We start from the raw sequence: 25,619 nt of genomic DNA on the forward strand, positions 1-25,619 counted from the left end.
CTAGGGATTCTTTATTACAGTGTCAACAGAATCTATTCTGAAAGTGGCAAATCATGTTTCTGAAAACAATAAGATCATGGGTCTAAATCTATCAGCCCCATTCATCTCGCAGTTTTTTAAGGAGGACCTGATGAAAATTATCCCCTACGTTGATGTCCTGTTTGGAAATGAGACGGTTTGTGTCTCTTTAGTAAATTTGGTTGACTTAGCTAATAGCACAAGTTAATGGAAAGCCAACACTCATTACACTGACAAAAATAGTTATGCTTTCTTTACCAATTCCACACTGAGCTGGACTGTTATGTGTTCAGAATAATAGCAACATGCACTTATATAGCATCTTTATCGTGAAACTTTATTGGTATGTTTTATATACCGGCACTTACACTTTGAGAATTATATATTTGAATCCCAGTTTTTTTTTTAAACATCTTTCCATTAAGTTTGTGCTCCAATTCCCAGTTTTTCTTACAAGACATTTTGCTTCAAAAAATTTTATCTGCACATTCCACTAATTGTTTTCCTAACATATTGGTTGCCAAAATTTTCTGTTTATCAAATAAATTTCTACTTCTGTTACTATATTTCTTGTACTGTACTATATGCCTGAATGTTTTGTAACACATTTTTTCTAAAATTGATCAAAAGCCTTCTGAAAATACATGGTGAACCATATATATTGCAGTCTCTATCTGTTCTTTTACTTAAAAATAATCTCTTTAACTTCGTCAATGCAACTTACCTCAAGTCAACATGAAATGGTTATCAAACGTTCTCAACATTTATTTGCAAAATAGCAGTGTTTTATTTCCTTTTGTATTGACGATTAATACCATTGTATGCAAAAACTTGGAGTTTTTCTAACTTATAGTGTGGTAAGACTAATTATAATCACTTAAACATCAAGAAAATATCAAATATATTAATATGTTGGTGCCTTAGTCATTGGCACATTTCGTGAGCTACTGGGCAAATGAAAGGAAATTAAATTAAATATTGTTCTTTAGATCTTAGTACAGCAAATTCTTATGATTGTCACTTTCAGTTCGATGACCATAAAAATGTTGCTAAATATACAAAGCAATAACAGGATCTGAATCCAGTTTAATACATGGTTGAGAAATAGTCAAGCTTTAGTGATAAAACTGCTGTGAAATTATAAACTGTCACTGGTGCTGCTTCAGTTTTGTGGGGACCTCGATTTCATTGACAATTAGATAGTGATGTGTACTCTTGCTACCTGAATTGTGTGACAAGGAAAAAGTGTACATATGTAAGATGTGGCAAAGGGAAGGAAATGATGTAACATTTTCAGACATTTAAAAACATCTGGAATAAAATACTAATGCAAGAGATGACTGTATACAGGAATAACTTAGTTGGTAACATTAACTATAATGTTAAAGATGTGTTGATACTGTGCTATTTTGATATATTTTCTGTTTAATGTGGGGCTGCTTTGAAAAGTGGTGTTTTGTTACAGGAGTTGATTTGTCTGGGAAAACATGCAGTTCCAATTCTGAGAGCTTGATAATTGATTTTAGCTAGGAATGTGATACTTTGTAGAGTTAATGGACCTTTTGATTAGTTAGGTTCTCCTGGGATTTTAGACTAGGTATGAAGAGTCATGAGTTTTGTTTAGGTCAATTGACAGGGACGGAGTCATGTGGTTAAAGGGAGGAGCTAAACTTGCAGGAAAAAAAACAGTTTCATTTTCATTTTAAAAGAGTAATTGCTGCCTGAAGCTGGTGAAAGAAGACCATAAGACATAGGAGCAGAATTAGGTCACTTGGCCCATCATATCTGCTCCATCATTCAATCATATCTGATATTTTCTTATCCCCATTCTTCTGCCTTTTCCCCATAACCTCTGATCCCCTTATCAAGAACCTGTCTTGAAGACACAATGACCTGGCTTCTGCAGCAAAGAGTTCCACAGATTCACCACCCTCTGTCTGAAGAAATTCCTCCTCATCTCTGTTTTAAAGGATCGTCCCTTTAGCCTGAGGTTGTATCCTCTGGTTCTAGTTTTTCCTATTAGTAGTAACATCCTCTCCATTTCCACTCTATCCAGGCCTCTCAATATCCTGTAAGAAAGATGTCTGTGTGTGTGTGGTGTGTGTCTCTCTCCAGAGGTTTTCTGAAAGCTCCAAGATTGTTAACCCAGGTTATAAGCGAATATGCCTGTGTTTTGCTAACAAATTTTAAAAGGAGGTTTAAGTCTATAAGATATTGCTTGATTGGAACTTAAATGAATGGTTAGCAGTTAAGAATTGTCTCTTGCCATGTTTAATTATTGTTCAATTGTTAGAAGTTAAATTAATTCATTTGTTATTGTTAAACTGTTGTTAAATAAAGTTTGTTTTCATAGAAGTTCCTTAGTTATCAGTAGAATTGCACCTGGAGTGAAACATCTCATCCTCACGTTAATGCCAAAATAGAAAAATTGTTGGGGTCTCAGCTCACTCCAGAATATACCTTGGGATTTCTAATCTGCTTGCTAACAAAAACAATGTTTTCAGAAAACATTTTCAGTTTATAATGTTATTGCCCATCTTGATAGGAAAATAGGTGGCATGCTGATCATATTAATTCTTCTTTGTTTTAATTCAGTTGCCATTCCACTGTGCTGTCGTGCCTGTTTATTACTTAAAATGTCTCCTCTTGAAACCCCAATCATAGTTCAGAAGTTGCAGTATAGAATCATGCCATTGCAGTTTAACACTAGGCCATCATTAAACGTTCATTGTATTTAATATAGTTTAACGTCAGGGTTCATGGAAGCTTGTGGGATAGATCAAATTAGTTGTTGGCACTTGTGAAACTTATATCGTGTTTATTTAATTAGTCATAGCTCAAATCATCATAATACTATTCCCAAAAGGATTTACTTGACTTAGCTTGATATTGTACAAGGATTCCTGCCGTGATTCATAATTTGCAATGTGAGTCATTGTTTGACTCAACAATGTACTTATTAGGAGAATCATCAGAAAAGAAAATCGATTGTTGGATCCAGGGAGCTCAGGGATTTTTGAGAGTAGTGTAATGACTCAGGAAGCTCAACTGGAAAGGAACATCATTTATTACAGAATGCAAAGTAAAACAACTACTTTGATGTACACACACTAGTTCCTGCCTGAGACTACAGTTCAGCAGGCTCAGTCCTGGGCCTGCCTTATAAAAGGCTCAAGTAATGAGTGCCAACTGGGCCAGCCACCGCCTGTTACCAGGGGAGCACATATTCAACAAGCCCCACAGGGAGATCAATCAGTGATTTCCCCATGGACTCCGTGGGAGTTACCACAAGTCGGTTCATCCAGAGTATCAAATTTAATATGTCACGTGATATGTCAGATATATTGGTTAGCAATATGATCTGTAAGAATTGTTTATTTGAGACAGTGGTGTGATAAAGTTGCTACTTTTCTTGAGTTCCATTCGCTGACAACTGAATGCCAATTCAGTTTTAATGTTGTGAGCCAGCTATCCCATTGCCTTTGTTAATGCTGATAAATAAAATTCCAAACTGATGACATCTGAGCTGTCACTCTGTGATAGCAGGCAGGAAGTCAAAGCAAATAAGACTGAAGATGATCCTACTGATGATTTATATGATTTTTCACTCAAAAAAATAGCAAATTTGACATAATTCATCACAATACAGGCTGCATAATATATCGGCCTTTTCATTGCAATTAATATATGTGCAATACAGAAGCTTAGATAACTAGATTTATTAAATAAGGAATTGCCCAAAACGTCATTGAGAGAATGATAAAGTCGGCAGTGACTTAAATCCTACTTAATAGCTGTACCTTTTGACTAGTACAGTTACAGGTTGCTGAAATAAATTGGAGTGTATTCATCAAACAGGCAGCACTGAGTCCTTTAATAATATACAGCAAATAATGTTCGGAATTGCCTTCAAGTCGTTGTATGTCCTTGCATTTCACATCTTTACAAGACATCATTGTTAGCCTTCATCGTGCAACACCGCACTTTATTTTTCTGTGCAGTAGAATTGAATAACCTGACGTTGAAGAAGGAAGGTATTTATATGTACTTCTTAGAGATATTTGAAATTCTAGAATTGCCATAGAAAGTATTATTTTGCATAGACATTAACAAACACCAAGCAAGATTTGAGATGAGAGGGATTTGGTCCCCAACATGGTAATTGATGTACAAAACAGACTTTAAATGTCATCATCCAGATTTCATTAAAGTTTAAAAGTGGATCAATGAAATTCCACACTGAACCCACTCGAACTATGAAAAAATTTACTTGACATAAATGACATTTTTAGAATTTGTTTTCAAACTTGAACTGTGTATGGAGGAAACATATTCATCTTTATAATACTGTTGCGGGAGAGAATTTCAGATGATAGATTATGATCATTGCACTGTAAAGTGTATGGACTTAGTCAGATTTTTATTGCACAGACTATCAAATAAACCAAAGACCAACAATGGACTCCTAGCTAAAGCAGTGAATGATTTTTTTTCATGGGATGTGGACGTCACTGCAAAGTCCAATATTTGTTGGCCACCCCTAATTTCCTTTGAAAAGGTGGAGCCACCTTCTTGAACCACAGCAGCCCCTGTGTTGCAGGTACATCCACAGTCCTGTTTGGAAGGAAGCTCCAGAATTTTAACCCAGCAACAGTGAAAGAACAGCGATGTAGTTCCAAGTCAGGTTGGTGAGTGGCTTAGAGGGGAACTTGCAGATTGTGGTGTTCTCGTGCATCTGCTACCTTTGTCCCTTAGATAGTCGTGTCGCAAGTTTGATGTGTGCTTTCGAAGGAGCCTTGTTAAGTTGCTGCAGTGCATCTTGTAGATAGTACACACTGCTGCCACTATGTGTTGCTGGTGAAGGGAATGAATGTAGAAAGTAGTTGGGTGCTAACCAAGTGGGCTGCATTGTCCTGGATGCTGTCAAGCATCTTGAGTGTTGTTGGAACTGCACTCATCCAGGCAAGTGAAGAGTATTTCATCTTTCCTGGCTGGTGCCTTGTAAATGGTAGACAGGCTTTAGGGAGTCAGGAAGTTAATTACCCGCTACAGGATTTACAGACTTTGAGCCGCTGTTGTAGCCACAGTACTTATATGATGGTCAATGGTAACCTCCCCCTCCCCCTCCCCCTCAGAAGTTGATCGTGGGGAATAAACAATGGTGGTGCCATTGAGTGTCAGAGAGAAATAGTTACATTCTCTCTTGTTGGAAATGGACATTGCCTGGTATTTGAGTGGAGCATATGATGCTTGTCATTTATCATCTGATGAGTGGCATGTATCATATGCTCCACTCAAGCCCCAATGTTGTCCAGGTCTTGCTGCATATGGGCAGTGTCTGAGGAGTCATGAATAGTGCTGAATGTTTTGTAATCATCAGCAAACATCCTCATTTCAGACTTTGTATTGGAGGGAAAGTCAGGATGACAAAGCTGAAAATAGTTGGGACACCACCCTGAAAACCTTGTACAGTAATATTCTGGGACTGAGATGATTGACCTTCAACAACCATAACCATCTTTCTTTGTGCTAGGCACGGCTCCAACCAATCAAGCATTCTCCCCACCTCCACTCCAATTTTGCTAAGGCTCTTTGATGCCATACTTGGTCAGATGTCACCTTGAAGTCATGGACAGTCACTCTCACCTCACATCTGAGGTTCAGCATTTTTGCCCATCTTTGAACCAAGGCTCTAATAAAGTCGGGAGCTGATTCGCCGTGGTGGAACCTAAACTGAGCATCTATGAGCAAGTTATTGCTAAGAACTTGATAGCACTGTCAATGATGCCTTCCATCATTTTGAAGGTGGTCAAGAATAGACTGATAAGGCGGTAATTGGCTGGATTAGATTTGTTGTCCTTTTTGTGAACAGGACACACATGGGGGCATCTATCTGGCAATTTTCCACATTGCCAGGTAGATGCCAGTGTTGCTGTTGTAAGAGCTTGTCTAGGGGTACAATCACCAGTAATGTTGCCAGAATGTTGTAGGGGCCCATAGCCTTTGCATGAATCCGATGCTTTCAGCCCTTTGTAGATATCGTGTGGAGTGAATCGAATTGGCTGAAGACTGGTATCTGTGATGCTGGGGACCTCAGGAAAAGGCCAAAATGAATAATTCACTCAGCACTTCTGGCTGAAGGCAGGAGCAAATGCTTCCGCCTTGACTTTTCCCATTATTGAAGATGGGGATATTTGTGGTGTGCTAGTTTTAAGCTACCTGATCAATATACCACATAAATGTTAGAAGTAATTCAGGAGTTAAAGAAACATGGTTGCGTTTAGTTTTCTTGCATTCTAGTAGTTTTTTTATTGGTGCCCTCTGACACAGAGACACAGGACTAAGTGATTCACCCTACAGGTGAGGCTGAGACTGATCTGTATCCCAACTCCATTACCTGCCATGGCTCCATATTCATTTATCCCCTTGTCTAGCAAAAGCCTACCAATTTGGAATTTTCAATTATTGAACTGCTGTCTCCTTTTGTGGAAGAGTGTTGCTCACTTGTAACATAGGCATAAAGATGTATTTCCTAACCTCTGAATGGCCTGGTGGCACAATGCCAGGGTCCCAGGTTCGATTCTGGCCTTGGGTGACTGCCTGTGGAATTTGTACACTCTCCCCGTGTCTGCATGGCTTTCCTCTAGGTGCTCTGGTTTCCTCCCACAGTCCAAGGATGTGCAGATTAGGTGGATTGACCATGCTAAATTGCCCCTTATTGTCCTAAGATGTGTAGGTTAGGAGGATTAGTGGGGTGAATATGTGGGGTTAAGGGGATAGGGCGGAGTATGAGCCTGGAGGGTTTGTGCAGACTTGATTGGCAAAATGGCTTCCTTCTGCGCAGTAGGGATTCTATAAATGTTAAATCCCCTTGTCCTAGATTCTCCCTGCTAACAGAAATTGTTTCACTCTATCTATGCTATAAGTTCCTTTCAAAGTTCAAAAAACTCAATCTTATCATTTGAACCTTCCAGCTTTGCTTATTAGATCTCAATTTAATACTTGGAGCCTTAATACCATGCAAGTGAATCTGCACTGCACACCTTCTCAGGCCAAACAATATATCATTTCTAAAGTGCAGTGCCAAGGACCGTACACAGTTTAACCAGGGTAACAAAACTTCCTCCCTTTTACATTTGAACCCTTGTATATAAAAATGAACATGCCATCAGCTGCCTTCATTATTTTTGGTATTTAACCATTGCGTTTCAGTGATCAATTTACATGGACATGAAAATTTGTTTGAACCTCCAGTGTTCCAAGCTATTCATCATTTAAATAATACTTGTATCCATACATTTAGCTGCATTGAAATCCTTGTGCCAGTTTTACCCACTCACTTAGTGTTGGTTTTCTTGTCATTTATGCTTCTTTCTCCAGTACTTACCTTGTCTCCAATCTTTTATAAAATTGGATATGGCTCTCGATTGCATTATCGAAGTAGTTAATAAACGTGATGAATAGGTGAGCGCTGGCACAGTTTTTATGGGAAGTCACCTCCTAATTCAAGGACATCCATTATCCCTGCTTTCTGATCTCCGAGCCTAGTCAATAATCTGCATTTATTTCTAAGAGTTTTATGTGTGGCTAACAGTTACTTATGTGGAATTTTACCCATGCTTTCTGGAAGTCCATGTAAACTACATACACCACCTCTAACTTCCCCTTCAAGTCGCACATCATTCTGACTTGGAAACACCTTACCATTCCATCATTGCTGCTGATTCAAAATTCAAGAACTCTTTACCTAATGACACTCTCAGCATACCTTTACCACGAAGACTGCAGAGTTAAAGAAGGCAGCTCTCCACCATCTTCTCGAGCAATTTGGGGTGGGCAGTGTGTACCGCCCTTGCCAATGAGGCTTACATCCCACAGACAACCATCAACATTCCCCTGTCTACTACTTTAGTCCCTTTTACAAATCTATGTCAATTCTCTAAGTGCTCAGTCATTCTGTCCTTAATTATAGCTTCCAATGACTTCCCCACAACAGATGTTATACTAACAGGTCTATAATTTCCTGGTTTCTTTCTCTCACTTTTCTAATGTGATGGATTTGCTTTGCAATTTTCCAATCTAAAGGGGCAATTCCTGAATTGAAAGAACTTTGGAAAATTATGGCTAAAGAATTTGCAATATTCTCAGCTACTTCCTTTAAAACCCTTGGATTTGTCAGTCTTTATTGCCGTTAATTTTTTAAATTTCTCTCTCTTGCTTGTGTTGACCTGAGTAAGTTCCAGTCCTTGATTTGTTATTAATTTCCTTGGAATAACAGGCATATTACGGGATTTTCACAGTAACTTTATTGCATTGTTAATGTGGCCTATTTATGACACTAATAAACTTTAAAATTTATATTATCCTATTCCTGTAATGTGGGACTGAAACAAAGTATTCACTCAGCAGGTCTGCCATTTAATTTGCAGTCTTCCCCACATCTGTTTTTAAGGAACCCACATTACCCTTGGTGACGTTTTTCATCTGGTATAAACAGAAAACCCTTTTCTGTTGATTTTGATATCTCTTGCAAGATTCTTCAGCAGTATCCACAGCTAAAAAAAAACTGGCAGTGATAGTGTAAGGATTGTTACCTTTAACAACAGTAAATACCTTTATGATACAAGCAATTGTTTTATCATGATCGAGTGCATTCTGGAGTTGATTAGGCCACTGTAACTTTAATTGCGCTTAGAAGCTGCACAATAAACTTCCAGCAGAAATTTGGCTTCAGATTTTCATACGCTGTAAACTAAATTTTTTACGAGCCAGGAATCTCTGGAAAAGTGTAAAACAACTACCAGTATTGCCAACCATCACAATTTATGATGCATGTAACCGTTTAGTATATTTGTAATCTCATTACTTAACCTTGTGGTCTAATTATTTTCTGATTCTCAGACATTCATCTGAGCAAAAAAAGTTAGTGCACTGGAGTGGAATATTCTTTTCTTGTTTTCATGGCGGAGTACAGTATTGACATCACTGTTCCATTGCCAGATGCAAACAAAATCTCCTTGTAAAGTGCTCCCAAAATGTGATTTAACTCCAGTCCAAGAGTAGTTCCTGTGATATCCAGTGTGTGACATATTTTAATTTTTCATCTGTTGCTGTCATCTGAGTGAGGTTGCCAATGTGTGACACTCCTCAGCACAAAATAAATAATAAAGCTATGTACAGTTGAAAGCTTTGTATGTAGAACATGGGAAAATGCCTGATATGTCCATAGGTCTCAAAGCATGTTTATTGGCGTTTTCATTCAGATTCTTATTCACACCTCACAGGCCATTTCTGCGTAATTTCGGACCACATCCATATTTTTCTACTTTCCAATATGCGGCATCATTATTTAAATCCTCCATATACTTAAGAAAGAACTTTAGGTCACTTTTCTGTTTGAGCTGAGATTTAGATTTTTCTTTTTTATTTCAAGAGCAAAAGTCGAGATCCTTGTTTTTCAGTATTCCACAGACACCAAAACCTAGAAATTACAAAAAGGGATTGTGTTGGGAATTAGTTGTCAGAACAGCTAACCTCAATCATGGCTTCAACATTATACCCAGTTGAGTCTATGTGTAAACAGTGACATATGCTAACCCGGACAAGCTTATATACCAGTCAGTATGGCCTGAGGGAACTGTGCTTTTTGGGGGGAAAAATCATATTCTGATTTTTATAATGTAATTCAGTATCTTACTTTTTAAACTGCCTTTTTGAAATAAATTGAATACTTGAAGAAAAAGAAACAAACCTTTCCTGTATCTGAGCAGTGGAGCACTTGTTAAATTAATTGGCTTCAATAAACAGTGCCTCAGTATACCTAGATTGTAGCGTTATTTTCAGCAGTCTCGACAGCACTTTATAATTAACTGCTCATTTCTTTTGCAGGAGGCTGCCACTTTCGCTCGAGAGCAAGGCTTTGAGGTGAGTTGACCCTCAATTGCACACTAAACAGATCCTAAAGGATTTTGCTGATAATGAAGTTCTTTGGACAGTGATTGATGTGCTATTATACTCTCCAGCCCTTGCAGTTGTTACTATGGTTACCTGGCAGTCATCCTGGTTTCTTTGTTCTGCCAGCATGATGTATGACGCACTGTGCTAGGCCTGTACCCAACATCTCTTACAGATGTTATTCACTGAATTTTGAAAAGGCTCTTGGGAAGTTACGAGGTTGGGCACTGGTTAAGGCTTCCTTTGCAGATAAGGTGTCTGTCATTTCAAGTATTAAATAGCTACATCTTCCACTTAATTTTATTGTGTGAAGGTTCTTTTGCAGGCAGAGCAATTTGCAGACTATTGCGGAGAAAATTAATACCAATGACTCACTTCCTACTTGAAAGAAGCCTGAAAGGAAAGTGGTTCTCTAAATGCACAAAAGAATTAATGTCGTAACGTGAGACAGATGCCTTTTTGGTAGCTGTGTACGGTGAAATCACTCAGGAGTGTGAATTATGTTTGATGCTTATTTTGGGCATTAGTCTACATAATGCCAAGATCATTGATACGTTCAACTATAGGTAATGAAACATATGCAGCAACAAAATTGATTAGCATGGAGCTCAATGTAAAATAAGCAATAAAATGATTAGCGGCCTTGTGATAAATTAATATTGTTCATGATTGAGAAAAGAGACTGGAAATGGATTGAGTGTTTGGTATAACTGCAGACATATTCCTTTAGCAGAACCTGATCACAGATGGACACTGAGTTTAATTTTGTAATATGAAACAATTGTCCCGAAATATGGGTAGGATCTACTGCATAACTTGCTGTGTGTTTCACAGTGGTGCAAGGTGGCCCGCCAGTGGCTAGATCTTCTGGACCTGCCATTGTCAATGGGGTTTCCCACGGAACGCCTTGTGAATCCTGCAGCACGGTGTGTGCCGCAGGTTGGACCAGAAGATCCCACTGGTGTGAACAACCGGAAAGTTCTGGCCATGTTTGAGATGTATTCATCTATCGTAGTCTCATCTTTTTGAAAACTTAAGTCATACTGTTTATACAATAGTTGTCACTTGAAATAAAATGACACTTACCTACACCTTCCTCATATATGTTACCTTAATTATAGCCATGTGTGGCTGGAAATTTTTTCTAACTTTATTGTACAATGGTTCCTCTCTGTAAGGCTGCCTTTGGGAATCATACATTTTCAACAAAAGTGTGTTTATGTGGCCTCTCTGTCCACTATGTATTGTGTTATTGAATATTACAGTGAAGGAGTAGTGTGTTTAGCACATTGTTACTATTATTGCACGCACAGAAGTTGAACCATTTGGGGTATAAAAAATCCTTTTTTGGTCCATTATTTGTACTACTTTATATACTCAAGTAATAGTCAATCTCATGCAATCTCAACCACCGACATCTCAAGGACACTCCTCTCCAACTAAGCTGCTCCACTCTATGTTCAAAGTAATACAACAAAGACCAGGATTTGAAGCAGGAGCTTTCTGACATTTCCGCATCAGATCTCCCCACTGAGATATCAGGAAATTTAAGCCAAAGTTTAATTTTTAGTTGAAATGACAGGGGAAAGATTGAGACAAACTGCAGCGTCAGTGTGCAACAGCCCAAGAGGTATCTCTATGGAGTAACCAGGTGGTGGGGTGAGCCATGAGTATCAGTAGTTGAAAGTAAACCCCTGGAAAAGAAATTGGAACAGAGACTGAATTGGTTCGAGTGGGGGGAGAACTATGTCAGATAGCTATAACTGGTGAAAATTAGCTGGTAAAAATATATATGAGCAAGTCATTCTCATCCAATATCACAATAAAGGAAATTATGATTGAAATTGTTTGTTAGTGTTATTGATGTGTGCATTACGCTTGTTATTTCATAGAATCCCTACAGTGCAAAAGATGGCCATTTGGCCCATCTAGTCTGCACCAACTCTAAAGTTTAAAGTTTATTTATTAGTGTCACAAGTAGCATACAATACACTGCAATGAAATTACTGTGAAAATCCCCTAGTTGCCACACTCTGGTACCTGTTGGGATGTATTGAGGAAGAATTTAGCATGGCCAATGCACCTAACCAACATGCCTTTTGGATTAGAATAGAATCCATACAGTACAGGAGAAGGTCATTCAGCCCATCAAATCTGTACTGAGCACATCCTACCCAGGCCCTTTTACCGTAACCCTGCTAATCCCCCTGACACGAGGGTCAATTTAACATGGCCAATCAACCCAACCTGCACATCTTTGGACTGTGGGAGGAAACCGGAGCACCCAGAGGAAACCCATGCAGACATGGGGAGAATGTGCAAACTCCACACACACATTGACCCAAGGCTGGAATTGAACCTAGTTCACTTGTGGGAGGAAATTGGTGCACTCAGAGGAAACCCAGACAGACATGAGGAGAATGTGCAGACTGCGCACAGACAGACTCCAACAGAGCATCTTACCCAGGCTCACCCCCCTGCCCTATTCCCATAACCCCACGTATTTACCCCCGCTAATTCCCCTAACCTGCACATCTTTGAATTATGGAGGAAACCAGAGCACCTGGAGGAAACCTATGCAGACATGAGGAGAAGAAGCAAACTCCACACAGATAGTGACCCAAGGCTGGAATAGAACCTGGGTCCCTGGCGCTATGAGGCAGCAGTGCTAACCACTGTGTCACACAGTGTTTTACACTACTGCTCAAAATAACAAAAATAATAAATTAATGATTAAATTGCTGGAATGATTTCTGGAAAGAACGTTTAAAAATTTTTATGAAGATACTTTTAACAGAGGCTGTCTTCCTCAACAGCAATTCTTTGCAACTTCTGTTTTGGCTATATCAACAACCATAAATATTTCAAGTTCAGCCAGTGTATCAATCATTAGGGCCCAAGTTGAAACTTCCCTCGATCACTATTTGGATTTGGCATTCACATTGAGGAGATTTTTTGGAATGAGAGTACTTCCCTCAAATGGGGGAAAAGAAATGTCTGAATGATTTTGCCCCAAAATAAAGCACGTTATTTTGGCACAAGCTCTGGTCTGTGGCTAAAAGGATTTTGGTTGTTTAGGTCAGTTTTTTTCTCATTTTAGACAGTATCTTCTGGAAAAGAATGCATGAAGGTGGAAGAATAGAGCAGAGAAATATTTTATGTATTTATCACGTTATCAATAACAGATGGACAAATAAGCACACTCTCATTTTATAAATTGCTGTGACATCTTGGTGATAAAATGGTGTTCATTAATTTTCCAAGCAATATCTCTGCCTTTAAAAAAAAAATCTGGTAGTGAAATGTGAGCTATTAATTCATGTAACCTTGAATTGTATATAAGTAGTGTTCATTTTCACTAATCTATTAGAGTTCACACATTAATGTACACTATCTGTCTGAACAATACTTTCAGAATTTATACCAACCGTTATAATGTACAGTGACTGGATTAAGTTCTTAAATTAGTTCACATGTGTCTAAATAAAATGATTATATGACCCCATTTACTTTGCTGCCACAGACAGAAGATATTAAAGAAATTGCCAAGAAAGCCCAGGGTTTGCCAAAAGTGAATGAAAAGCGACAACGTATTGTAGTTTTCACGCAAGGCAAAGATGACACCATTGTGGCCACAGGTAAACCTGATGGTGGTAAATAGTACTTCCTTCACCTACTTTCATTTGTTGCTTCTGAACAAAAAGTTCAATTTTTGGGTTAACCTCCTGTCATGACAGTATTAACTGTGAAGTAGAGAGAGGCAGGAATGTGGCAGTGTCAAACACAATGTAACAAAAACAGAAATGATTAATGTTTAAAGAATTGCAGTGCCTCAGGAGAAGCTTTTGTTTTCGAATAGAAATTGAACTCTATTGCTTCAATTTTTTTTAATTCACAACAGCAAAATGGATGTCAATAATAAAATGAAATTAGAGATTTTCTTTTCCCAAAGGCACCTTTCTAATACTGCATGATCCTTCATTTTGTCTGTAATTCATACATGCATAGGGGTGCAATCATTCTCTTGGCTCAGAGTGTCATGTTAAGTCATTTAATAATGATTAAGGACATAAAAATGCTTGGCCCATAGGGCAAATCTCAAAAGAGATGCCAATTTATTAGTTTTTTTATATTTTAGTTCAGACTTCCTTACCTGCTGGCATTAAACCGTTTAATGAACACAAGAAGAAGAGAGTTGTCTTTAATTTAGCATCTAGTGACACCACAGAACCACACAGGGCATAACTAATACACTTATTAAACCACTAATTAGGCTCATTGTGCTCTGAACCTTACAGTGTGGATGACTAATAAATGATCACTGATAAAATTGCAAGATTTATACAGGCATGTGTATGAAGCAAAAGACCCCGATTTTTTTTTTTGTGCAGCTTAATAATCCCAAGCTATTAAACTTGAACAATGTGCTTTTTGTGCCTTTTTGCTGAAGTGCATGAACATAATTTTTAAATGGCTGTGTGATATGTTGGGGTAATAAAGATTCATCCAAATAAAACACAAGTATTGGATGTATGATGGAAGTCAAGACAGCAGTGCTGCTTTCTGGCATCATAGTGATTTTGTTGGTCTATTTGACAGCTGCAATGTACATGTAATTGTTATTTATTCCCCTTCTACAATGAAATAGATTTTCTGATGAATTACATTTTGTACAAATAACTTTAACAGTAATTCATATCTGTAAAATATATTCAGCTTTCACTATGATTTCACTGAAAACATCAAGGTAAGAAATATTATGTCTGATGCATACAAATCAGTAAAGTCCAGGTTGAATCTCAGGCCGCATTGAATTAGTTACTGCATAGGACATGCAGCACAGAAATAAGCCATTCAGCCTAACCAGTTCATGCTGGCATTTATATTCCATTTGATCTTCCCAATCTTTCGCATCTAACTCAATCACCCTGTTCTCTTCTCTATCATATACTTCTCTAGCCACCTCTTGAATGCATCTATACTATTCGCTTCATCTATTTTCTTTGACTGGGTAGGCAGTGGCATTATAGTAGTGTCACTGGACTAATAATCCAGAGATTTGGGATAGTGCTCTGGGAGCCTGGGTTCAAATCCTGCCTACATCCCAAAAATGACTAAAACCAAAAATTAACAAAATGCATCATAACATGATGTATAAATGTGGACATTTAGAGGAAGGAAACAATACAGGATTTTAATGTCTTAGTATTATCATTGAAATTGAAATGTAGGCAGTAAATAGTTAGTTAAATTGCATTAAATATGAGTGGATCAAAGTCACCAATGCCAGATATTACAATAACTCATTGAAGACATTGACCACTTGTTTGAGATAAACTGATATCAGTTGTCCTTGGGTACCTTGTCCAAACATTAATTATTTATATGTGACACTGGCAGGCTATCTAACTGAATGGGAATATCACAAATCATGCTCTCAGATCATGTATTCAAGTGTGCACTTCAAGAGTTATCTAATCAAAAGCAGGAAAGCTATCCAGTTTTCCCCTCACGAGTCTCAGGGTATCTTGGCCACATTGAGTAAGGTATTTAAAAAGCAAGTTATGATACAAGAATCACAGAAGCATCATGAGCCTGAGAAGAAGGGAATGAATTTGAGAAGGAAATGAATTTGATATGCAGAGGGTATGATAGATCAGGAGAATTTGGACATTAAAAAAGATAAGTTGATATTCCTATGGAAAGCACAAATTTAAGTATTTTTCATAGGATATACAACACAATCAGGCATTCAATCCAACCAGTCCAGTGTTTATGCTCCACTTGAGCCTCCTTCAATCTGAATCTATTATCATGACTCCCTGTTACCTTCTCCCTCTTTTGCTTGTTTAGCTTCTGCTTAAATAAGAAATAAGAACATAAGAACATAAGAAATAGGAGCAGGAGTAGGCCATCCAGCCCTTCGAGCCTGCCCCGCCATTCAATAAGATCATGGCTGATCTGTCGCTGCTCAGTTCCACTTTCCCGCCCTCTCCCCATAACCCTTAATCCCCTCTCCTATCAAAAACCCATCAACCCGCGTCTTAAAAATATTTAGCGAGGCAGCCTCCACCACTTCAACGGGCAGAGAATTCCAGAGATTCACCACCCTTTGAGTGAAGAAGTTCCTCCTCAACTCCGTTCTAAACCGCCCCCCTTTTATCTTGAGGCTGTGCCCCCTAGTCCTACTGTCTTTTTTGAGCGGGAAGAGTCTTTCCACCTCTATCCTATCCATCCCATTCATCGTCTTATATGTCTCAATGAGATCTCCCCTCATTCTTCTAAACTCTAACGAGTACAAGCCCAGTTTATTCAGCCTCTCCTCATAGCTCAACCCCCTCAACTCCGGTATCAGCCTAGTAAACCTCCTCTGCACTCCCTCCAAGGCCAAAATATCTTTGCGCAGGTGCGGCGCCCAAAACTGCACACAGTACTCCAGCTGCGGCCTCACCAATGCCCTATACAGCTGCAGCAAGACCTCCCTACTTTTATATTCAATCCCCCTCGCTATGAAGGCCAGCATCCCATTCGCCTTCCTGACCACCTGCTGCACCTGCAAGCTGGGTTTTTGCGACTCATGCACAAGGACCTCGAGGTCCTTCTGCACCGTCGCCTGCTGCAGTTTTTCGCCCCGTAAGTAATAGTCCTTCCTACCATTCTTCCTACCAAAGTGGACCACCTCACACTTGCCAACATTAAATTCCATTTGCCAGTTCCTGGCCCATTCGCCCAGCCTATCTAGATCCTTCTGCAGACTCTCCACACCCTCTGCACAATTTGCCGTTCCCCCAATCTTGGTGTCATCAGCAAATTTCGACATTCTACACTCGGTTCCCTCCTCCAGATCATCTATATAAATGGTAAAAAGCTGAGGCCCCAGCACCGACCCCTGGGGCACTCCACTAGTCACCATCCGCCAATCCGAATAGCACCCGTTGACCCCCACTCTCTGCCTCCTATTTGACAACCAATCCTCTATCCACGCTAACACCCTACCCCCAACTCCATGTCCCTCGACCTTCTGCAATAACCTCTTGTGAGGCACTTTGTCAAACGCCTTCTGAAAATCTAGAAAGACCACATCCACCGGCTCTCCTCTATCCACCGCCCTAGACACATCCTCATAGAACTCCAGTAAATTTGTCAGACACGACTTCCCTTTAATGAAACCGTGCTGCGTCTGCTCTATCAAGCAATTCCCTTCAAGATGCCTCGCAATTTCCTCCTTAATGACAGATTCTAACATTTTACCTACCACAGACGTTAAACTAACCGGCCTATAATTCCCCGCCTTTTGCCTGGCACCCTTCTTAAACAACGGCGTAACATTAGCCGTTTTCCAATCATCCGGCACTTCCCCGGAATCCAGAATAAATGCATCTATACTACTCTTTTTTCAACCACTCCTGTAGTAGCAAGTTCTGCATTCTCACCACTTTGTAGGTAAAGTAGTATGTTCTGAATTCCTTCATGGATTTCTTAATGACTACCTTTTTGATGGCCCCTAGTCAAGTTTGTTTTCCCCACAAAAGAAAACATTCTCTCTCTATTTGTTCTATTAAAATATTTCACAATTGTAAATACCTAGCCCCTCAAATCTTTTTGCAAGAGGATAAAAGATGTAGCTTGCCAATCCTTTCTTGATATGAATACTTAGATATTTCTGGTATCATCCTTTTAAATCTTCTCTGCATCTTCTGTAGTATCTCGATATCCTTTGTATAATATGGCAACTAGAAATGCAGGGAGTATTCAAAGAGTGGTCTAACCCAGGTTCCATGCAGTTTTACATAACTTTGCTGTTTTTCCAATTCTACCCCTCTAGTACTAAAGCCTCGTGTTTGGTCCTCCTTAATGGCCTTGCTAACCTGTGGTTCAACTTTTAGTGTCTTGAGTATTAGTACACTACGATCTCTTTGTAACACTACCCCACATGGACTTGGATCTTTCAGATAATGTGATCTTTTTATATTTCTACCAAAATGTCCTATCTTGCACCTGGCTCTGTTGAACTTTATTTGCCCGTTCTGAAAGTTTAATTTTGCAGTCCTCCTCAGGTTTTACCACAAAATTTGGTGTCATCCACAAATTTTGAAGTAGTATTTTTGATTCCAAAGTCCAAGTTCTTAATGTAAATTGTGAATAGTCGTTATCCTGGTATTGACTTTTGTGAATCACCTCTTCCCACCTTCTGAATAATTACTCTTTACTCCCACTGGTCTCCTCCTGAGGTCCCCAGCATTACAGATGTCAGCCTTCAGCTAATTCAGTTCATTCTTCATGATACCAAGAAACAGCTGAAAGTACTGGATACTGCAAAGGCTATCGACCCTGACAGCACACTGGCAGTTTTAAAGACTTGTGCTCCAGAACTTGTCAGGCCAAACTGGTCAGAACAAGCTGTGGAGTACAACTATAACTCTGGCATCTACCCGATGACATGGATCATTGCCCAGGCATATCCTGTCCACAAAAAACAAAACAAATCCAATCCATCAGTCTATTCCCAATCATCACTTAAGTGATGAAAGGTGGCATTGGCAGTGCTGTCACTTGATTCTTACTCAGCAATAACCTGCTCACTGATGCTCAGCTTGAGTGCCACCAGGGACACTCAGCTCCTGACCTCATTACAGTCTTGGTCCAAATGTAAACAAAAAAACTGAATGAGAGGTGATGCAAGTGTGACTGACATTGATATTAAGACTGCATTAAACGTAGTGTGATATCAAGGAGCTTGACAAAAACTGAAGTTAATGGAAATCAGGGAAAATACACTCCACTGATCAGAGTCAGGTTTAGTATGAAGGAAGATGGTTGTGCTTGTTTGGAGATCAATCATCTCAGTCTCAAGAATGACTGCTGAACTTGCTCAGAGTAATGCCCTAGGCCCAACCATTTTCATTTGTTTCATAGAATCACAGAATCCGTACAGTGGAGAAGGAGGCCATTCAGACCATCAAGTCTGTGCTGACTCTCTGACAGTCTGTCTTACCCAGGCCCTCTCTCTTGCCCTATCCCTGTAACCTCACATTTTGCTATGGTTAGTCCATCTAACCTACACATCTTGGGACAATTTTATCATGACCCATCTACCTAACCATCTTTGGGAGGAAACCGGAGCATCCGGAGGAAAATAACACAGATGTGGGGGAAAAGTGCAAACTCCACACAGTCCCCAAGGCTTTGACGCTCTGAGGCAGCAGTGCTAACCACAGTGCCACCATGCTGAATATCAGTGATCTTCCCTCCATTGTAAGGTCAGAGGTAAGAATGTTTGCTGATGGTTGTGCAATATGTGGTATGATTCACAACTCGTCAGATGCTGAAGCAATTGTATCCATGTGCAGCAAGATCAGGACGTCATTCAGGTTTCGGCTGATACATGGCATACAATATTCACACTGCACGAGTGCCAGTCAATGATCACCTTCGATAGGAGAGAATCTAACCTTGACGTTTTCTGCTGATAGCTACAGTATCAATATACTGGCAGTTAACCAGAAACTAAACTGGACTAGCCATTTAAATACTGTGGTTACAAGAGCAGGTCAGAAGTTGGTAGTTCTGTGGCTAGTTACTTACCTCCTGACTTCCCAAAGTCCATCACCTACAAAGCACAAGTCACAAATGTGTTGGAATTGCCTGGATGGATGCAGCTCCAACAACATTTAAGAAGCTCAACAGTATTCAGCACGAAGTGGCCCATTTGATTGGCACCCCATCCACCACCTTAAATATTCACTCGCTCCACTACTGATACACAGTGCCAGCAGCTTGTGCCATCTACATAATGCACTGCAGCAACTCGTGAAGCTCCTTCGATAGCACCTCATTACCGAGAAGAAAGGCAGCAGACATATGGGAACACCACCACCTGAAAGTTCCCCTCCAAGCCACTCACCCTCCCTAATTTGAAATAGATTGCCGTTCCTTCACTGCTGCTGGATCAAAATCCTAGAACTCCTTCCCCAACAATACTGTAGGTATATCTGCGTCACATGAATTGCAGAGGTTCAAGAAGGCAGCTTGCCACTATCATCTTAAGGCAATTAGGGATGGGGAACAATGCTGGCCTGGCCAGCGATGTCTTAAATCCATGTTCACTCTTCATTAGTTTGTTTCTGGATGTTCTTCTGTTCTCTCCATTAAGGGGGATTCTATTATTTTTCTTACCACCAATATAAAGCTGACTGATCTTTAATTTCCAGGACTTGTCCTGTTCTGTCCCAAACTCGAAAAATTACATTTGCTATCCACTAATCCTCTGAGAAGACATTTTTCTCAAATAAATTGTTACATTTGTGTAATTCCTCTATAATCTCTTTCCTGGATTCTCATAAAATACATGGATGTGATCCATCCAAACCAAAGGCGTTTAGAGTTTTAGTTTATTCTATACATCTCTTTTTTTTAATTTCTTTTATCTCAAAGCTGAAATCTCATGGCTTATTTGTGGATGTGATCTATACTCCACAGTCCTTCAAGAAAGAGCTTGACAAGTTCCTGAGAACAGATGATATTTCAGATGTGAATTAACAAGCAAGTGGAGGCCAGGATTAACAGCAGAAAACTGCCATAGTCCCCTGAGCAAGATAAGGATAATAACATACTAAGATTAAACATGATATGTAGAATAATAATGTTGTCATAATGAGTAACTTCAATCTGTGAAATATAAACTAGAAATTCCTTAATGAACATGAGGTTCCAGAATTGCAACCACTGACTGGTCTACAAGCCTGCATTTTCACCTAATATAATTGAAATTGTGCTGTGACTCAGACATAAATGTAGTAATACATTTGGAAAAAACAGGAAAACTTTTTCCTGCTGTCAGCAGTAATGTTTATTTTAACCAATTTTGCTTAAATAACACAGAAAAATGTCATATATTGATGCGTATATATAAATTTTTCATTGAGCAATATCAACCCTAATATCTGAGAGATGGATAACATGTTCAAATCTGGTTCGTACTGGTGAACAGATTTCTATTCGTAAATTAAGCAAAACATCTGTGGATCAAAGACCATGATGTGACTTAAATCAAAATTACCTGTTAGTTATAACACCATTAAGGATCAGGTTTGGAGCATGTAATTATAAAAAGAAAACTGCAGAGGAATGAATGTCAGATGACCAAAAAACTAGATGAATACTAAGTTTTAGTTCAAGAAAGGCTTTTTTAATTCATTTGTGGGTATGGCTGTCACTGGCTAGGCTTTATTGCCTTCCCTAATTTCCCTTGAAGGTCATGATGTGCTGCCCTCTTGAACCACTGCTGTCCACATGGTGTAAAATGGTGTGTGACTTGGAGGGGAACTTGCAGGTGATAGTGTTCTCATCCATCCGCTGCCCTTGTCATTCTATGTGGCGGAGGTCATGGATTTGAAAGGTGCGTTGAAGGAGCCTTGGTGCATTGCTGCAGTGAATCTTGTAGATGGCATGCGTTGCTGCCACTGTGTATCAGTGCTGGAGGGAGTGAATATTCGTTCTGGTGGATGGTGTGTCAATCAAGCGGGCTGCTTTGTTCTGAGTTTTGAGAGTGTTGTTGGAGCTGCACTCATCCAGGCAAGCGAAGGGTATTCCATTGTACTCCTGACTTGTGCCTTGTAGATGGTATACAGGCTTTGAGGAGTCAGGAGGTCAGCTATTTTTGGTAGATTTCCTGCTCTTCCTCTGACCTGTTCTTGTAGCCGCAGTATAGCTACTCCAGTCATTTTTAGGTGAATGGTAATTCCCGGGATGTTGATTGTATGGTATTCTGAGATGGCAATGCCATTGAATGTCAAACAGAGATGTTTAGACTCTTTCTTGTTGGTGATGGACATTGCCTGACATTTGTGTGGCACGAATGTTACTTGCCATTTATCAGCACAAGCCTGAATATAATCCAGCTACATATGGACACGGACTGCTTCAACAACTATAGTTTCGTGAACAGTGTGCAGAGAATAGCTGACCTAATGGTGATGAAGCCACTGAACATGGTTGGACCCAGGACACTACCCCGAGGAGCTCTTGCAGTGGTGTCCTGTAACTGAGGTACTTAACCTCTTACAATCACAACCATCTTCCTTTGTAAGATATGACTACAGTCAGTGATGAGTTTTATTCCTGATTTCCCATTGACTTCAGTTTTGGGTTCCTTGGTGCCACATTTGGTCAAAAGTTGCCTTGATGTTAAGGGTAGCTATTTTCACCTCACCTCTGAAGTTCAGCTTTTTTTCTCCATATTTGGACCAAGAATGTTATGAGGTCAGGAGCTGAGTGACCCTGGTGAAACCCAAACTAGTGTCTCTGGGTGTCTTATTGCTGAGCAAGTGCTGCTGGTAGCACTTTTGACCACACTTTCCATCACTTTGCAAACAATTGGGAGTAGACTGATGGGGCGGTAATTGTCCAGGTTGGATTTTTGCTCCTTGTTTACAGGACATACCTGGGTAATTTTCCACATTGCCAAAGTAGATGCCAGTGTTGTAGCTGTTTAGAATGCGTGGCAAGTTCTGGTGCACAAGTCTTAAGTACCATTGCCAGAATGTTGTCAGTATCTAGTGCCTTCAGCCATTTGTTGTTACCATGTGGAATGAATTGAATTAGCTGAAGACTGGAATCTGTAATGCTGCCGACCTCAGGAGACGACCTTAGAAAAAGTTGCAATTTTAAACACACAAGGAGAACATGCCCCCAAGTGGAAGCTAAACAAGAAGTCGCAAATGGGATTTTCGGTCAAATTAAAATACAATGCAATCTATACAAACATTTGCACTTTGGAAATAACAGTGAGAACATTAAAGTGGTCCATTAATGTTTATCCCATGCACTAGATGGTGCAATCTCATCCATCGCTGTGCAAAGCTGCTGATAATACAATTTTACAGGAGCTAAGCTTTGACCATCTTCAGGGAAGACCTCTGGGAAATATTTCTGTAATTTCAGAAGACAATTGAGCAAAAGTAATTGATTGCTATGGTGCATCACTAATTCAGTGTTCCCACAAATCACCACTCCAGTACCATCTCTCAGGACCTTCTCCAGTTCAATTTGAAGGACAGTGGTATATTGCCCACATCCACTAGTAAGTTATAGCAATTGATGACAACTGTTTAAGAAAAGGAAGTATTTCCTGGAATTTATCTAGACTTCCTAGTCATGTATTGTCTTTTAGCCCTAATCATTTAAATATTTGAAAAGGAAGATCTAAGAAAGTAGGATTCATGCAGACAACTCCAGTTGAAGACCTAGCAGTATGATACCATGGGCCAGGTCATTCATCTTATCCTAAGTCATGATTTTAAAAATATCACTTGCATCCCCTTTCATCAACCATTTCTGCAAGATAAATAGCCACAATAATCAAGAAAACTATGTTTACATATCATCCAACTTGCCTTTTTCTGAATACCATATGCATCATCAGAAATGCGGATTAAATTGTACAAATGCAATTGAAACCTGGGTATCCTACTTTTAATTTTGTAATTCACCAATCTACCAGTAAATCCCAGAACCCTAGCTGAACATTTAGAACATAAGAAATAGGAGCAGGAGTAGGCCATCCAGCCCTTCGAGCCTGCCCCGCCATTCAATAAGATCATGGCTGATCTGTCGTGGCTCCGTTCCACATTCCCGTCCTCTCCCTATAACCCTTAATCCCCTCTCTTATCAAAAACCCATCAACCCGTGTCTTAAAAATATTAAGCGAGGTAGCCTCCTCCACTTCAACGGGCAGAGAATTCCAGAGATTCACCACCCTTTGAGTGAAGAAGTTCTTCCTCAACTCCGTTCTAAACCACCCCCCCCCTTATCTTGAGGCTGTGCCCCCTAGTCCTACTGTCCTTTCTGAGTGGGAAGAGTCTCTCCACCTCTATCCTATCCATCCCATTCATCATCTTATACGTCTCAATGAGATCTCCCCTCATTCTTCTAAACTCTAACGAGTACAAGCCTAGTTTATTCAGCCTCTCCTCATAGCTCAACCCCCTCAACTCCGGCATCAGCCTAGTAAACCTCCTCTGCACTCCCTCCAAGGCCAAAATATCCTTGCGTAAGTACAGTGCCCAAAACTGCACACAGTACTCCAGCTGCGGCCTCACCAATGCCCTATACAGCCGCAGCAAGACCTCCCTACTTTTATATTCAATCCCCCTCACTATGAAGGCCAGCATCCCATTTGCCTTCCTGACCACCTGCTGCACCTGCAAGCTGGGTTTTTGCGACTCATACACAAGGACCCCGAGGTCCCTCTGCACCGTTGCCTGCTGCAGTTTTTCGCCACGTAAGTAATAATCCTTCCTACCATTATTCCTACCAAAGTGGACCACCTCACACTTGCCAACATTAAATTCCATTTGCCAGTTCCTGGCCCATTCTCCCAGCCTATCCAGATCCTTCTGCAGACTCTCCACACCCTCCGCACAATTTGGTGAATGTCGTTAACTATGTTCCAAGTTCTTAATGAGTGTTCCTTCAGTTGCTTATCTATCTGTCTCCAGTACCTTTTATTCACATTAAAATACACGTTACATACTTATCAAAATCACCCTATGGTGATTTCCAATGTTTGCTAAATTAATAAAATGTAGTTGAGGCCTGGCAAAAGAGAAACTTGGAAGATTGTTTCACTGACAAATTAGAACATACAATTCTTTACCTGTAGCATAATTTTAAAGGGTTGCGGTTAAATATTTGAAAAGATCTAAGAAAGTAGGATTCATGCAGACGAGTCCAATTGAAGACCTAGCAGTGTGATACCATGGACCAGGTCATTGCCTTGTATGCTATAACTTCTAATGTCTCAGTGTCAAAACTGACTGAAACTGCATGAAGAGAGTGCTTTTTAACAGGATTTGGTAAACTCTTGATGTGGAGATTTGCAGAACTCTTTCCTGTCTTGTTCGCGATGGTCATCCTGCCCCAAATAAAATGAGAATTTTCAATCCTATTTTCTCTGGGCCACTGCAGCACTCACAGTAGGGAGCCATTGTTGCTACTTAAAATCAGCACTAGGGACCAATGAGCAGTCACTATCACAGACCAGTGTCAGATGAGGCAATTTAGACATGATCCTGTGAATCAATCACAACACTGAAAAATTGGTAGTCAACTGATTGCTCAAAAAGAAGACTCAGTAATTTTTCTCCATCATAGCTAGAATTAGTCTTTCTAGGAATTGAGTTTTACAGTTATTTGTTTGAAATGGTACAAGATTTAAACAATTTTCTGGTTGGCCATATCCCATACTTAACTGAATAGGAAGTTTCTTAATGCTACTTAATGCTAGTAATGACTTCTGATGTACTTCTATGCTGATATTTGTCTGCTATTCTGTTTGAAGTATGTTAAGGAGACGTGCAATTTCGAGAGATGACATACTGTTGAATCAAAGCAAAATCTCTGACGGCAATTTTTTTTTTAAAATGCACAAAATTCTTAACAATGGCAACATCTTTAGAGGGAGCACAATTAATACATAAACAGTTGAGATTTTATTCCTATTATGTTAAAAAGAAAGGCCATTATGCAAAGTGCTGCAGCAATTCTCCAAAATAACTAAAGTAGTTTACAGAAGAGAATAGTTAATTTTCCTTTACTTTTTGCTTGAAAAGGCATTTCCAATTTTTTTAAGGTTAGTTGCATACTGT

General features: G+C 39.6%; 1 protein-coding gene across 4 annotated transcripts in view; it reads left to right on the top strand.

Moving 5' to 3' along the window:
- LOC145360583 (adenosine kinase-like) overlaps positions 1–25,619 on the top strand; it is a 261,050-nt gene that overhangs the window by 209,188 nt on the left and 26,243 nt on the right. For all 4 annotated transcript variants that reach the window (XM_080215917.1, XM_080215918.1, XM_080215920.1 and 1 more), the window contains exons 7-9: positions 5–175; positions 9,907–9,942; positions 13,496–13,610. In XM_080215917.1, coding sequence (XP_080072043.1) covers positions 5–175; positions 9,907–9,942; positions 13,496–13,610 — 322 coding nt within the window. The remainder of the gene's footprint in view (positions 1–4; positions 176–9,906; positions 9,943–13,495; positions 13,611–25,619) is intronic.

Source organism: Carcharhinus amblyrhynchos, chromosome 31 (genome assembly GCF_965287045.1).
Source record: "Carcharhinus amblyrhynchos chromosome 31, sCarAmb.v2.hapA, whole genome shotgun sequence".
Taxonomy (NCBI): Eukaryota; Metazoa; Chordata; class Chondrichthyes; order Carcharhiniformes; family Carcharhinidae; genus Carcharhinus; species Carcharhinus amblyrhynchos.